The 17,098-nt window shown below is 42.0% G+C and overlaps 1 protein-coding gene across 1 annotated transcript in view; it reads right to left on the bottom strand.

The window, feature by feature from the left end:
* Positions 1–11,182: 11,182 nt before the first annotated feature.
* LOC106897468 (THAP domain-containing protein 1-like) overlaps positions 11,183–17,098 on the bottom strand; it is a 37,128-nt gene continuing 31,212 nt past the window's right edge. The window contains exons 5-6 of the mRNA XM_014958094.1: positions 16,539–16,734; positions 11,183–13,288 (exon numbers count right to left, since the gene is read on the bottom strand). Of these exons, the coding sequence (XP_014813580.1) occupies positions 12,821–13,288; positions 16,539–16,734 (664 nt within the window). The 3' untranslated portion in view covers positions 11,183–12,820. The remainder of the gene's footprint in view (positions 13,289–16,538; positions 16,735–17,098) is intronic.

Below are 17,098 nucleotides of genomic sequence, written 5' to 3'. Positions count from 1 at the left end.
GGCTCTGCTGTTTTCTGAGCTTGTCTTTCCGTTACATCAAACTCATCCCTATTTTGGTAAATGCTCCTTGCAGCCCAAATTTTATCTATTTGCAGAATCATGGATTTGCTGTTCAGATATCAAGGCTTGGAAGACTTCAGGGGTAAGCAAGAGTCAAGACTTTGCAGGGTGTGAGAGAAAACTCCGTTTCAAAGACTACTGCTCCAGGAATGACAGAAGCACCTGGTTTGTGTCTATCTCTGCATCTACCTCTCAGCCTCCCATTTTCAGTGCTAAAACCTGGTGCCTGGGAGCCCTTATCTCAACACATGCAGTGCTCCATGACAAGAGGGAACACCATTATCATCTTTTCTGCTTCCTCCTTCCAATTTAATACAGGCTTTCCATCCCCAAGGCATTCATAAAACCCAAAGGGCAATTCCTGTTGCATCCTATGGCCTGGATAAGCTGCCTGAACCCTGGTGGCAGCACTGTTCACTTCACTACTTCTTTTTCAATGCAATAGCCCCTCCAAACAGCCTGAAAGGTGGTAGCCGACAAGACTTTCCTTTTGGAGCTGCTGTATCTGGTGTGGGAGGGTGACGGACTGCCTTGGAGACACCATAGCAAAACTGAAGGCAGATGCTGAAGTACTGCAAAGGGAAAATGAGCCTGCTCTGCTCAGAAATGCTCCATCTCCAAATGGTGACTGGGTTTGCTTAAGTTAGGAGCCACTGGCAATGCCGAGCGTCTTTGGCAACCCAGGATCCAGGCTGTTTACTCTTCCTGTGAGCAAGACCCCTGAAGTTTGAGATTCACCCATCTTTTCCATGATATCAAATGGTTGCAGCTCTTCCCCAGGAAAAAGGACACCTGGGCCCTGGGCTGGACCCAGTCTGGACTTATATTTTGACATGCCAAGAGCAAAGCAAAGTTCCCCGCTCAGCTACATTACAGCCAAGAATTTTACCAAGTGGGAATTTTAACATTGCTGCCAGGAGACTCAGGTGAATGGGAGAGCTCCTACAAAGTACATGCATTTTACTTCAGACCATCCCCACTTAACAAGCAGAAACTGCTCCTGAAGCAGTCAGTCGGCAGACAGGACCTCCCCTCTGTCACAGTGGTCACCCTAACCAGCATTGCAAAGCCAACTTCTCCATGGCAAAACAGTGGTGGGGGAGTTTGTAAGAGGTTCTTAATTTAATAACTCTCACTAACTCACTTCTGTCCCTCTCTACTCGTGTCATAGCAGGGCTCAAGTCAGCCCACTGCTGTTCTGAAGACTATATCCTGATGGTTTAAGCTGGGATGTGAGCCTTCTAGCCAGAGATGCCTGCTTGCCACGCTGAGTCTGCGTTGCTTGGGTTAATGTGAAATAATTTATAAGCAACAATATTTACTCCTTCTAGAGGTTTTTTAAGGTTGGATAGAAATGTTCACAGTAGGTAGGAACCAAAGAGATAGATTATGTAGGACCATCATTTTGAAGATCTGTGGCAAATTTTGGGCTTCCATTTTCAATCGCTCATGGACAGTACACTTAAAAGTACATCCAGAAACCAGCTGTCACACACAATAACTTCTGGAATTTCCTAGCCTTAATAACTTACTATGTGAAGCCATTATTTCCAGTTCAAAAGGAGATATAGTCCCCTTGCATGTCTACCTATGTGCTTAAAATTCAGTGTTGTCTAACTCCAGGTATTTGCTTGTTACATTAAAGTTTTTCACAGTTGTGCTCATTAATATGTACAAACAAAACCCCGTTAAGACTTCTGAGTGGCACAAACAAAATGATGGATAGTGATTTTTCAGAGTTTTTTCAGTTTTTATACTGAATGTCTAAGAATATTGAGTACAGAATAAATGAAGGCCTTGGACCTGTTGCAGTAGGTCAAGTGGTAATGGTTTTAAACTAAAAGAGGGAAGATTTAGGCTAGATATAAGGAAGAAATTTTTTACAAGGGTGGTGAAGCACTGGAACAGGTTCCCCAGAGAGGTGGTAGATGCCACATCCCTGGAAGCATTTAAGGTCAGGTTGGATGGGGCTCTGAGCAGCCTGATCTTCTTGAAGATGTCCCTGCTCATTGCAGAGGGGTTGGACTACATGACTTTTAAAGGTGCCCTCCAACCCAAACTGTTCTATGATTCTATGACATGCATGCTTCATAGCCTGTATCTACAACAGAACAGTTCTGAGTGTTACCAAATAACCTGGGATTATTGAAACATTTTATATTAAACATGTGTGTAAAAAAAGCACAGTGTATCAGAATGCCTTCACAGCATCCGAGTGAAGTCAAAGTATGTTTTTTATGTAATTTGCAAAAATTAACTTTTAGGCAATCGTAACAGAAGGGATGTGAAGGTAATGTTAGCTAGTAGAATGTCCTGTAATTATTTGGTGACATTTGTAACCAACGGGCATAACTTAAAACTATTTAAATTCATTGAACAGTTTGAAGTTTTTAAACAGAAAACTGAGAGGTTCTGAAACCCAAAAAGTTATCTCTATGGGATGACATCTTTGACATTTGTCATTTGTCTTGCTTCTGATGAACCAGGCAAGCTGAATACAAAACCCAAATGTTTATAGCTTCACCTCACAAGAAAGTGTAATTGATGTTACCTAGCAAAAGATGTAAAAACTAGATTTGCCTTTCTACCATGCCAGAATATTCTGCTTCCTATAACTGTTTAATGGCTTGTCTGAGTCTAGTCCAAAAATTAACCTAATTAAAGGTAGTTAGGTAACTTCATCTAATAGCAAACAAAGGCTGGGTTAGAATAACTCCCTGAACTGGGAGCGCAGTCCAACAGTTTGTATCAGGAGGAGGCAGCAGGTATGGGACCATAGCCAAAATGCTCCACAGGTATTCCTCTGGTGTAGGGGGACTGGGGCTGGGAAGAAGAGGTCCAGCTCTCTGAAAGAAGGCTGATAAGCGCAGGGCCAGACCCTGGCAGGCCAACGGATGACAAGGAAGAGTGCCAGGAAACAACTTGCCGTGTTCTGCCACTCTTACAGAGTTTGCAGGACAAATGCCACCTCCACTAAACTACGCAAAGGCCCCAAAAGACTTTTTAACTGCCTCAGGCCCCAGCAAAACAAATGGGGCTGCTGTCACCCTTTTCCCCATGATCACCCTTATTGGTCCTCACTGAGGCAACTCCTTACATTCACTTACAATGCAACGTGCCTGCCTCAAACAGCTTTTCAGTCAGCCAACAGACTGGTTTCATAAGGTCTGCAATGTTTTGAGGCTCTCAGCAAGCCCAGAGAGCATGATGCATTAACTCCAGATACATTAGATAACGAGCAAAATTGACAGGAGAAAAAAAAGGCTGCAGGAATGCTTCAGAGTTTAATTCCTCTGTGGGCAATGGGGGTGACTCTGGCTAGGAACGATATCTTCACTCAGGTAAATAACCATTTATCACTGCAGCTGGATTTTACCTTACTGTGATCTCACAGCAGCCCAGCAGACTGTCACACTGTTCTGGAGCCCATCTCCCACCACCACATTTTGAGCAAACATCGGCTCAAGCCGTGTATGGCTTCATGACCTCATTGCCAAAGAACAATGCTGCTTAGTCTTCTCTGAGACAATGACTGCCCTGGTGTCCCCTCCTCTGCACAGGGCTGATGAAAAAAACTTATGGCGGGCTCTCTAACGGTACAACAATACCATTTTCAGCAATACAAAGAAGAAATTCCAGCCCCATGGGGCTCAACAAGGCTTTCCCCAGAGTGTTCAGAGTTAGGTTTTAAGTATTTCGGCACAGGCAGGACTTTTACTGTTGAGTTCTGTGGGAGGAATGCTACACCAGTGGTGAAGACATTGCTTAGAAAGCTCTCAGCTCCCTTGAAAATGGCTGAGCTCGCTTTTATACCTCTTACATACATTGTCTTATATATAGGAATCAAGAGACAAGTAGAATAAAAGTAAAAACTCAGCTTAAAAGCACAGTGAGTAACATGCATTGAAATAATAAGCAAGCCTCCTTTTTCCTCAGGCCAACCTCATCCATTACCCTGAAGCAATCTTTAGCTGAGACATGCTTTTCATTCCAATGCTGTTCCCAATGGTGTTTGCATTTTCATCTCTGTGGCGCATTTTATAGTATGAAACAGTAAAAAGCTACCAGTCCATAACAAAAGGTTACTGCCCCACGTCCCAAATACCCCGATGTTCAACTGCCAGTGCCTCATTACCATATACAAAAGATCAGAAAAGGCAAATGTGGTAACATACACAAATGTTTAAATTCTAAAAGTATTAATAGAATAGATCAAAATACTCTTTTGTAAGAGAGAAGAGTGATGCTGTAGAGAAGAAAAGCAAGGCACACAAGAAAAAGAGAAAACAAGATAACATTCAAGATTAGAAAAGATTTCTAATGGGGAGAAAACTCTAACTTCTACAGTTATATCTCATCACAGAGATTGTGGGTTCAGTAGATAGCATGCTCTCAAGACTTTCTGGTGATTGTAATGTGAAAAACAAGCAAGACCAATGTGATCTGCTGCATGTTTAAACTTATGACTTCTGTGACTGAAGGAGTAAAACGTGTCGAAGGAGGCTGTTTTTTCAATTTGTGTAAGAATCCAGGCTGTCAGGCAGCATTGGGAACAACACAAGAAAGCCTGATCTGAGAATATTAGGTTCATTTAATTATATCTTATCACTGAAGTTACATAAATGTCAATTACTTGACAGCTATTAAGCTGGTATGTCATGAAGCAAAAAAAATGAAGTCATAACAACTTTAGTCAACAGGCCAAGAGATAAATGTCAATATTGATGGAAAAATGTCTGTCAACAGTGATACTATTAGATTAATTATAATGTCATCATAATCTTGCTTGAACGCTGGAATGTAAAACATATTACATATATATATACATAGGGTTTTAGTTATATGAAGTGTTACTAGCAGGAAATCTGATTTTGTCAGCTGATGGCAGTATCAAAGAAAGATAACTTGACTGATATGATAACTGTGATTTATGTGTGTGTATATTTTAAACAGATTACTTCCAACTAGAGTTCCTCAAGCTGAAATAACCACATGCACATTCACTTGGGGGAATAGACATGTTAGACATGTCTATGTTTGGGAGGAATAACCCCACACATAAGTACATGTTGGGGGCTGACCTGCTGGAGGGCAGCTCTGAGGAAAAAGACCTAGGAGTCCTGGTGGACAATAGGATGACCATAAGCCAGAAACATGCGCTTGTGGCCAAGAAGACCAATGGCATCCTGGGATGCATCAGAAAGGGTGTGATCAGCAGGTCAAGGTAGGTTATCCTTCCCCTCTACTCTGCCCTGGTGAGGCCCCATCTAGAGTACCGTGTCCAGTTCTGGGCTCCCCAGTTCAAGAAGGACAGGGAACCACTGGAGAGGACCACAAAAATTATTAGAGGCCTGGAGTATCTCTCTTATGAGGAAAGGCTGAGGGACTTGAGCCTTTTTAGTCTGAGGGGGGATCTGATCAACACCTATAAATACTTACAGGGCAAGTGTCAAGAGGAAGGGGCCAGTCTTTTTTCAGTGGTGCTCAGTGACAGAACAAGAGGAAATGGGCACAAACCTGAACATAAGAAGTTCCATCTTAATGAGAGGAACTTCTTCACTTTGAAGGTGGCAGAGCACTGGAACAAACTTCTGAGAGAGGGGATGGAGTCTCCATCTCTGGAGACATTCAAAACCCGCCTGGACAAGTTCCTGTGCAACCTGCTCTAGGTGGACCTGCTTTGGCAGGGGGGTGGGACTAGATGATCTCCAGAGGTCCCTTCCAACCCTGTATCATTCTGCGATTCTGTTACTCTGTGATTCTGTTTCCTATTGTCCATGAGTAGGAGTTGTCAATGCTGTAGTACCTGTAGTGCAGAACCTGCCTAGTTCCTCACCATGCTGGGGACATAAATAAACTCTTAGCAATTTTTGTCCACTGACAGTCAAAGGAAAAACCCTAATAACAACATTTTCCCGTCTGGACATAGAAATTAAGATAAGAACTGAGTGTACATAAAGACTAAAGAATTTTAAGTTACTGATAAATAAATTCTTTTTCTTTTCCTTGGACATAACACTACAAATACTCATTTACTTGGCAGTGACTCCTGGAGTTCCTCAGATAAACTGTCACTACAAAATCACTTGATAAAACACCGTATCGGCTCAGGATATCTATTAGACAAGCCTACAAGTGTAGATGAAGCTTAAAACACTAGAAATGTAAACAGTAATCAGTAAGGCCAGCCTCTGTGGCCTGAGCTCACGTGGCATGTGCTCTAGTTGGAGCAGAAGACTCAGATTGGGAGCAACTCCCTCTCCACTTGGATTTCCTTTGCATGCAGGTGCCACTCCTCTGGACCTGACAGCATCAGTATCAGTGAATTGATGAATAAAGAGTCTGATCCTATCAATACAAGAAAAAAAAAGGGGGGAGAAAAAAGTACAAACAAGCCAACAAAAAAAAAAATCCAAAACACAAAAAAGAGTGAGAACTCTGGACTGAGCTGTGAAAGTGGGTATGCTGAAGCTTTCTTCTCTGCAGATGCAGCTCCTAAGGTTGTTATCCTAAACCCAAAAGCGCAGGTGGAAATCTGGTGATTTCTTAAAGGCAGAATAAGATTCCTTCCTCTTAACAAAAAAAAGTACCACTCCTGAAAATTCCTTCCTTTCTGAGCCACAAGTCCAGACTGTAAAGCACCTGAAGCCACAAAAATTCCCTTCTTCCTGCAAAATGCATGTACGAGGACACTCCTGAAAACCATGGTGTGGGGATGTGTGACTGACTCCTACAGTGGAAGAAGATCTGGAGGAGATGGGCAAGAATGACGAGCTCAGGGAAGATTGTAACAAATAATGTCAATCTCAACAGGAGGGGGGCTGGATGGTCACCTTTGTTTTAGGTATACAGCTGTATCACTCAGCAATCAGATTGCATAAATAGCCTTCCCTGTCAAAAGCAATGTTTTCCTGAGCAAGCATGGGAGGGGAGTCTGTATGCGACTCAGTCCAATATAAAGTATAAAAACTGAACAACTCACAAAGTCACTTTGGATGAGAGAAACTGGCTTGCACTGGGTTTAACCCACATATTTCTTTCCAGCAACTGGGAACACACAGTGTTATGACAGCGAGCATTTAGAGACCAGTAACGGGAACTTGTACAATCCGTTTGTGTTGTGTATCCACTATATATTGCAATTGCTATACTGTGCTTGTGCTGTGATTTCAGTATGTTGTTGCATCACTCTGCTAAATCAGTCCTGAATGTCTGTCCTAAATCACATCCATGAGAACCTGGTTAGAGAGTAGTGGACTCTGGCTGGGCGCCGGTAAATAAGCCCAAGACGAAAGAATAAACTATTAATGAAGGCAAGACTTCCTCTTTTCTTCTGGATTACCTGTCCCAGGTCAGTGAATTGAAGATTCCCAACAGGAAATCACATGTCTTTTACAGACTCAAGTACTGAAGAGCTGATTCATCTATAGACGACTAGTACAGCCAGAGACCCTGAAATTTAGTCACATTCAGCGAAACCTAAAAAGAAATGAGAAGCCTGCCTAATTTGCTCGACTCTTCCCCAAGTCTAAAAAAAAAAAAAAAAAGACGCAATAAACCCAAATGACTAGCCACATACTACTGTCCATGCTCCTACCTCATCAATAGACCACTAGAACCACCTAAGTTGCACAGGACAATCAATTTTCTGGAGGTTCCAGGACTGTGTGAGCCCAGGCCTTACAATCTCTCTTCCCTGTACAATGGGAGGAGGCAGATACAGGAGGATAGCTAGATCATTTTGCACAACAGGCAATAAAAGGCTTGATACTCAATGCTAAATGAACTAATAGTGCCAGGACTGTGGAAAGATTTAATTATTGCAATGATTTAATTATGACAATGTAATGTATCTATTCTCAAGAGAGGTTGTTGAAAATTTCCTTCTGAGTAACTGATTTAAATGTTTTGCTTGACTTAAGAATATTTAAGATGACTTTCCTTTGGGAACTGTTTCAAGTTATTCATAGCAGATTAAACAACAACTTCGCAATACATTTTACCTGTACTGTTTTAAGCTACTTCAGTCTGTATAACACTGTAAGCCCTTCTGCCCAATTTGTGCAATAAAATGCTGCAGTTCCATCAAAAGGTCTCTATAAGAAGATAAATTTTCCATTGAAAGCATTGAACAGGCACAAAGAGAAATCTGTAAGAGCAATTACTGTCATCATTGTATTTTTGAATCATGCATCCTGTTTTGTTCTTTCCCATTTATTAATAAATCATCATCACGGCTAAAGTATGGCAAATAACCTGCTGTGCCTAAACCAGCAGGAGTCACAGCCCTGAACTTGTAGTTTTGACAGACTGCGAGCATCAATGTGCTCTGGCAGATTGTGTTTTGGTTGTTAAACTTAGACAATAGGTCAAAACACTGCCTGCCACACCACCAAAGCCACTTGATGAAGGTGTAAGCTGATGGGAAACACGTAAGCCTACAGAATAAAACCTAAAACAGACCTCAGGAAAGAAACAAAGCAAAAGGGCAACTAGGAATAACTGCCTGGTTCCACAGAAGCATTGCACTTTCTTCAGCTGCAAGAGAACTCTTTCAACACCTCATACAGGGCACCTGTGCCCTAAACCCTATGTAGAGCTAAAGGAAAATGAAATCGCAGTAAGATAGAAGATTTCTTGGAAATCTCTGTTTAAGACTGTGCTAGTAACAATATAGACAAGATGGCAACTGGAAGCAGAGGCGAAAAAAGGACAGTGACAAAGAACTCCCCCAGTATGACAAGCCGTAATCCAAGTCTTTAGCTATTCATTTTTTTCCCCATAAAACATATCTCTGGATTCGAACTGCCCTATTTAGACAGGGATATCTTATACTTTGCAGAAGTCTAAGAAGAAAAAAAGTAAACACAATACAGAGGTGAGATCTGCAAAAGGGAATGTAAGGCAATAGGGAGAGGTAAGCAACAATTCTTTTAGAAGCAGCTTCAGTTTCTGCCTGGTGAAGCATTAGTCTGTTTCAAAACAAATGTCTCTGTCCAGCTTTTAAGGATAGATAATTTTTGTCACTTTTACTACTTTCCAACTCCCTTGACTTGTTTGCTTTATAAAATAGGTTTCAGTGAAGTACAGTTACATGTGTTTAAATTAATGTCACCTACTTAATGAGAAATTGGACAACCACATGCTATTCTATGTTCCTACCTCTGCTTTTGAATTCCAAATTACTTTCTTCAAAGATGTTTATGAATTTGCCACTATGTGCAGGTACCAGGTGTGCCCAAACAGTGAGTGATGCAGCCCCTTTTTTACAGCTAATTGTGTGAATTGCTTAAGAGCTCACACTTTAAAAAAAAAAAAAAAAAAGGAATGCTAATAGATGCTTGGATGAACAAACTGTGCTTGTTAATTCTACATTAAAAGCTAAAATTCCTTTTGTAGCTTGGCCAGTAGCACATGGCCTTTATCTTAACATCTTGGAGACCTTAGAACAACCTTCCTGTACCTGAAGGGGGCCTACAGGAGAGATGGGGAGGGACTTTTTATCAGGGAGTGTAGCAATAGGACAAGGGGCAATGGTTTTAAAATGGAAGGGGGGAGATTTAGATTAGATATTAGGAAGAAATTCTTTATTATGACAGTGGTGAGACACTGGACCAGGTTGTCCAGAGAAGTTGTGGATGCCCCATCTCTGGAAGTGTTTAAGGCCAGGCTGGATGGGGCTTTGAGCAACCTGATCTGGTGGGAGGTGTCCCTGCCCATGGCAGGGGGGTTGGAAGTCAATAATCTTTATGGTCCCCTCCAACCCAAACCATTCTATAATTCTCTTTCTATACTGCTATCAGTCAGAGGGATTGCAATACAGTGCATGGTACATCACAGTGCAGGAAAAGTCAACTGCTAAAAGACAATCAGTTGTTTTGGTGCCAGCCTTTTTTCTCCACTTCAGTGCTCTGCAATATTGACAGCCTTCATTGGCCTAGCAGATTCCACGCCTAGCATCACTACATCAGGAGTTAACAAGAGGTTTTTAAGGGAAAAAAAAAAAAGAAAAGGGTAGCTGCAGGATTCAAGCCCATTGTCAGAATCAACTGTACCTCTTCTTAGAAACAAACTTTAACAATAGGAAAGGAAGCATCAGCAATTGGGCAGCAGTCCATTCTTCAAGCTGGTACTACTGAAACCCTCAAGACAAACAATAATCACCCCTCTCAATCGAAGGAACATTTACATGAGTCAGCCATGAAACCAACTTCATGAACAGGAAGAGCCTAAACATACAAGAACCCTACACACCAGCCATCTATCAGTGCCTCATATTTACCGTGCTGACTTAGTTTTGTCAGGTTACTTTTCTGAAGGGCTATGAAGCTAAAATACCTGAAGGAAGGGCACAAGCACAGCAGCCAGAGCGTAAGGTGCAGGGAGATGGGGATCTTCAGCGAGGCTGGAAGGAGACAGTGATGAATGTTAAGAGTATGAAATTACCTTTATTTAGTTTATTTTGTCTATTTTATATTTTATTTATTTAATTACCTTTCAGAAGCAGCTGATGCAATGCCACAGCTCATTACAGCTTGAGGAGAGGACTTATTTCTCCCCATCCCCAGCTCCTGGCCCTGCTATTTCTCGTACCAGATCTCATACTGTTGGTCTTCCTCTGCCTCAATGCCAAGACCCAAAACTGCTGCTTTCATGAGCTGTATTGCCCCACAGAAGGTCTCAACCAGCACCATAACTGGTGTCAATGAGAAGGGCAGTAATGGGAGTGCACAGCCAAATGGCAGGGGGAAGAGGGAGGTGGCAGGAGCACCCCAATTAGAGGGGGGTGGGACTGCAGCAGCTCACTATGCCTCACGAAGACACACTTTAAATCCCCAGGGAGTTAAAAGAAGCGGCATTTTGCAGAGAAAACAGAAACAATGTGCTATCAGGCCACATATGACAACACCATAGCAACAGTTGTTTAAGCATCTCTTCCTTGCTACTTTTTGAATTTTAGCATTTTCAAGTTTATTTTAAGTATAAAGCATAACAGCAACAAGATGGGAACACTGTGAGAAAACCCCAGTATCTAAACCAAGGGACTACTCTAAAAAAGATACAGAACGTCAAGCTAGTTCTGGCAAAGTCCTGGGAAAACAGGAGAGTGAGCAGTTAAAAATCTAACACACCATTTGCTTTTTATTTTTAATCAGGTACAATAAATGTACACAAAAGGATGCATCAGCATTTTTGTTCATCTTAAGTATATGAAATGGTAGGGAAAGTAGATACATGGCATGAGTGAGGTCAATAGTATCAAGACTGGTTCAAAACATTTCAAAATGTCATGCTAACAGGATGTTAAGGAAAGATTTTAAAGCCATCATGAACAGGGCTTGATTAATATCAGAGCTGGAATCCACACAAAACACAAGTTTGACATAGACTGAGAGAAATAATTTTCCTCATGTCCAATATATCCAGGAACTTCACCTGTGAAGACTACAATAGGGTTAGGATGATGCCATCTTCTCTGATTTTGAATGAGTCTATTGACTAAACAAATTATTAGACAGTTAAGTGCAAACTGCTGCACTACTTTGTCATGCTAAGTTCATTTTTAGAAAGAGTCTTAATAAGGCTGAAAGAGAGGCAGCAGCATTTGAGATATTAAAAACCAGTCTAGCACCAAGCAACTCCCAAAGTCTAATTCCGCAACTGTCCTTTGGTGGATGCTTTCGGGGGAGCAGAGGGAAAAAAAAAAAAAAAAAAAGGAAAGAAAATCACAGTATACTGCAATGCAAGTCACAAATGCCTGGACACCCTGGATAAATAAAAAAAAACTTCTTCATTTCCTGAAGCTACATACAGTTGAGATGTGAGTTAAGATTGACAATTTCGAAGAAGAAAACAACATTCTACCCATTACAGTGTTTATGGGAACGTCACACTCCAACATATTGGGGACTGTATATTATCAAGGTACTTGTGAAAAGCAGCCACCCTAAACAGAACACTGTCTTCTTGATCCTGTCAATAGGACATCATTAACATATATGTTCAGCGCAGCACTGCACTTCAAGAGTATTTTTAAGTGCTATCAAAACAAAGACTCTTACAGCTCTCGTCAGCTATGCTAATGAATTCTCCTCATCTCCCTCACAATACACACATGGTGAAAGGTTACTCCAAAAGAAGAGGTTCATTTACATACCTCACCAAAGGGATCCAGGAATTAGACTTTTTACAGTGTTTTGAAGGCATAGCAAACTGAGGTTGGAAGCTTTCCCAGGCTGAAATGTGTATCTTATCTATCTTTCTGCAGCACTTGTGGTGTTCTTAGCTGGCCTAATTCTGCTCCTTCTGAAATCAGTGAAAACTACTTCCTAAGGATCACCAGACCCAACATTAAATGCCTTAACAAAGCTTTGCACTAAGCGTTCAACAACCTCAGCTTCAATCTCAGCCAGATTCAGTTTCTTATCCCCTGTAAGTATAAGACAGCCATTGTAAATTAAAAAAAAAAAAAGAAATTAACAGATTTTAAATGTATTCAACCTTGTATCACTTCCTTCTGTAAAGCAATTCAGATTTTGTAAACTAAGTGCATATTGTAATTCTGAGATGTTTGCATTTTCAACATATTAAAAGTGTATCAAACTGACACGATAATGAAGAAAAAATGTGATTATCATTTATATGACTGCTTATTTCTTGTTTTAGAATTCTGGAGAGTCTTATACAGAGAATTAGAGAGCATTTAGTTTTTAAACTAAATTTCTTGGCCTAGTAAAGTGAAAACTAATGTTCATGACTTCTAGGCAGGTACTTCTACAACTTCAAAGTAGTCATTGGGCAGAATCACATAGCCTTTTCCTGCCAATATGTCTTTTTCTTTCTGAAACTGAACGATCTCTCTCAGTTTTTCAATTTGTCTTTCCTGACGCCGACATCGCTGTTGTGCTGTCTTGAGTTTCTTCCGCAGTTTTTCAACTTGTTCTTCCAGCTGCTGAATTCTTTTTCGCTGATGAACTGTATCCTCTACGGTATAGTTGTGATCACAAAAAACAGCAAGATTGCTAGGGGTCTGAAGAGGAGGCATCAATAATCCAATACTTGGATCTACAAATCTGGCATCTATTTGAGAAAAATGAAAAGATGGAGTTGATGGAGATGGTGGTAGTACTGGAGCTGCTGCTGGTGGTGGTGGCGGCGGCGGTGGAGGTGGTGGTGGTGGTGGAGGTGGTGGTAGTGGGTCTTCTGGCTGCTCTGCAAATTCTTCAGACTAGAAGCCACAAGAAAAAAAAGTACATTTTCATGCTGAGCATTGCTTACAACACAACTCCCTTACTACAGTCGCAGAATAACACAACCAACCAGGACTGAAATTAATAAAATAAATTTCAAAGCCTACATTTTCAAACTGACAAACAGTTCTGGACCTGTTTTGTCTGCCTTCTCAAGTGGAGATATTTTTAAGTAGTTTCGTTTTCAGGGTTCTTTGAAACTCAAGTCCTTGATGTCTCACATTAATCAAAACCCAAAGAATGTAGTAATTACTCTCACTTGAAGACTTATGTCAAATATGTAACCATGATTAGCTAAGAAACAAGAACGCAGGCTGCAGTTCCACAAAAAAAAAAAAAAGTTCAGCTGACATAATAGCTCGTCATTGCCATCCCATTCGCCTTTGTCCCTCCTTCTTTCCAGTGCATCTTACCATTATCTACCTTGAGCCTATTAGCTAACTTAATCAAAACCACAACAGAAGTGGATAATCTTCTGCTCAGGTAGAATAAGAGTCACCTACTGAGGGGGCTGATAAGCTGGTTAGAACAAAGAGGTAGACAGACTAAGGCCTGCTACTCAACAACTGGAGGGGACTGTGTCACTCATTTCGGGCTGCAGTGTAAGGGTTTGGTTTCAAGAGACATGATGAGCCAAAATAAATAACTCTTCAACAGCAAAGCAGCCCTCCCAGCCCTGGTATTTGCTCTTTGCTCAAACATAGTAGGTTGTTAAGATGCCAAAAGGCTATTTGCTCTCCCACCATCACTGCAGAAATCTTCTGTCCTTTATTAAGAGTCAAAGCAATGCAACACGAGGTATGACCTACACCTGCACTGGTGTGTGGAAGGAGTGAGAAAAAGGACTACGTGGCTGGCAGATGGGATGAAGAAGGGAGATGCATGATTCTCCCTTTTGGCAGCAGCAGAATATTGATTGGCTCAACTCCACACGAAACTGCACTCTTTATAATTCTGCTCTCGACAGGTTCACTTGTATGGTTCAGGACAACAAGGATCCCGCACCACTTGAGGCCAGAGCAGAAAGTCAGATTCTTTCTGCCCCAAAGGAATGCAGTGTAAATCAGAAATGCTTCTGTGCACAGGATGATTTTTTGTAAAAAGCACCATTTAAACAAAAGAACTTGCATATTGCCTGTCAAAAAGAAAGCCAGAGACATTCTCAGTGAAAGAGGCACTGAACCAACTTTCTAACTACCCACCTGTTGCCAATATTACTACTACACATAAAATCATAAGGACGGGGACAATGTGGACTATAATAGCAGTGATTGGTCTTGAAGGGGTGTTTCATATGCGCTCAAATATTACTGCTCACTTTAAAGTGAGCCAATGACCATTCTTATATCTCAATTATGAGAAATCACTGCTAAGAATTTGTCTATCTAATTCAGACATTAGTATTTTAAAGAGTTTGACCCTATCAGCTATCACTTTCAAACTTTTCTACTAATAAAAATACAAGGCAAAGATGTAGCTGGCAGGGAAGTTCACCCTTGTTGGAAGCACAAGCAAAAATCGGGTCATTGCTGGACAGGTGAATTCACACAGAGACTTCTAGTTGCAGCTTAAGCAGTACATGCTACAGTAAATATGTTACTATTGTCACAAGGTATCAAGGACAATAGATGATTGGTATCACTGACACATTGTAAGTGAATTTTAATTAGTTCTTACAGCCAATAAATGGTTCTCCTAAGACACAACTAAAGAAAAAGAAAGTATTTCAAATTGCATAATGCAAAAGATAAAAAGCTGTATTTCAAAATCGGTGTGGATTCCATTCCAAAGTAAACACTACTGTTCTCTGTTACTATATTATTTCTTGAAGGTATGTGGCAGTTCACTTAAAAGTGTTGTGAGACTAGCACTAAATAGCACTAAATCCTTCTCCATAATTAAAAGGCAATCTTTTGTGGTTTTGGAGATCCAGGAATAACAAAATGGGGAATGTGGCCCACAACTAATTCTGCTGCAGCAATCCCACTTTTGCAGATTATCCCCTATGCACATTCAGCTTTCAGACTGTAAAAAATTTTGCAACTATTTTACATGTGACAAGGAAAATGTGTGTCATACAGACAGTGCAGAAGTGTAATTAAGAAATTGTTTAGATTTCCTTATATACCTTCTGCTTATATCCTCTTCTCTCTTATTAGCCACTTTTCATTTTTGAGATACATTCCCTTTTAATTTCTGCATCAAATCCCATAGTGTATATAAAGAGCAAAATCAAACATGCAAAAAGTCCCTGTTTTCCTCCATGCACTCCATCCCCCTACAGTCTTTCACTCCCTAGGCCTACCTACTATATCCATTCTCTTGTTTGCCACTTTCTCTGCAGCAGAGGGGCAAGAGATCTAATGTTTTATCATTTATAGGAGTTAAGAATCAATCTTTTTCATTCTTGCCTTGCAGTTATTAGAAGAAGGAAGAACTCATAACTGACTTGCATCTCACAGTAAGTTGTTTTAGCAGCACCGCTAAAGGCTGCTACATACATCTCACAGGAGACTACCACTGGAAACTCCGAGACCAAGGTTAGGGACCACTCTGGTTTATGAGCACAAGGTAACTGTTAAGGCAAGACAGAGACGGTTTCAAGCACAGACAGAGAGCAGGTGCAGCTACTGTTCTGCCCCTCTGTTTCATCTCACTTTAACTCTGCAAAGCCAGAGGACAGAGCCCTTTAGAGAGGACAGTTAAGTTTCAGAACTAAGGTCCATCACCTCTTACATTAATTCTACATTAACAGCTGCCACTGGTCAGCGTGGGAGAGTACAGTGCAATTTGTAAGTACTATTGAAGGCGCCCCTTAAAACTCCAAATATGCCACAAATACAGCTCAATAACCTAACTATGGGGCAATAGTTTCTTACTTCACTGCCATTCCATACAATTCAGCACAAGGTTTTAACTGAAGTTACACTGCCCAGGCTTCTCCGTATGCACGCAAGAGCAAATCTGAGCTACTGCACAGCTGTACAACGCTCTGCCCGCTCCAGAGCCTCGGACAGCCTACGTCCCTGCTCTGGTCAAAGCACACGAGAACAGCTGTTGGAGGTGTTTCAAGCCACCACAGTCCTTCACATGCCTCCAGGTGTACACGCCAGCATCCCTCAACCATCTGCTGCTTCTGCCCACTGTATCATGCCCTGCCAGGCTAACATATGTGAGCAACACACACGCCCCTCCCAGTATCTTAAGCTACGGGTGCTTCACGTTCACCTTTTCACTGGGTTCTGTGTAACAAAATATTGTGGGCACAGCATTTTCCTTCAGAAGCTTGTTGTTGCACTCCCTTTTAAAGCAATCGGGAGTGAAGTGCTCCGAACAAATGCTGCTGTACTTGGTCGGCTTGAAGTTTTTCCTTTTAACAGCAGCCTCCCATTTCTTGCACAGATCGGGCCTTGTCAGGGGAAACCTGTAAATGAGAAGCACTTTCAGCTTTTCTGGCGAGCTTTTTTGCACGGGGGCTGGATCGCAGCTAAGCACCGCCGTGACTGACTGCGCCACCCCTCAGTTTCCCCTCCGACGGGCTCACCGTGGGCAGCCGAGCCCTTCCCCAGCCCAGACCCCGCACAGGGGTCGGGCGGGGGGTCTGGGGCCGCTGAAAACCCGAGTCGGGAGAAGGGGTGCCCTGACAAAGTGTGGCCGAGCTGTACCGCTCCCCCGCTTCCCTCAGCCAGGCCCCAGCACGGGGGAGGGGCCCGGCCGCAGCGCTCGCGCTCCCTCACGCGCCCCGCCCCGCCCCTCGCTGACGCGCTGCGCGCCCGGCCTTTCCCCCC

This window comes from Calidris pugnax, unplaced genomic scaffold (assembly GCF_001431845.1).
Source record: "Calidris pugnax isolate Ruff unplaced genomic scaffold, ASM143184v1 scaffold317, whole genome shotgun sequence".
NCBI lineage: Eukaryota > Metazoa > Chordata > Aves > Charadriiformes > Scolopacidae > Calidris > Calidris pugnax.
Note: the sequence above shows the minus strand (reverse complement) of the source record. Positions and strands in the feature narration are given on the sequence as shown.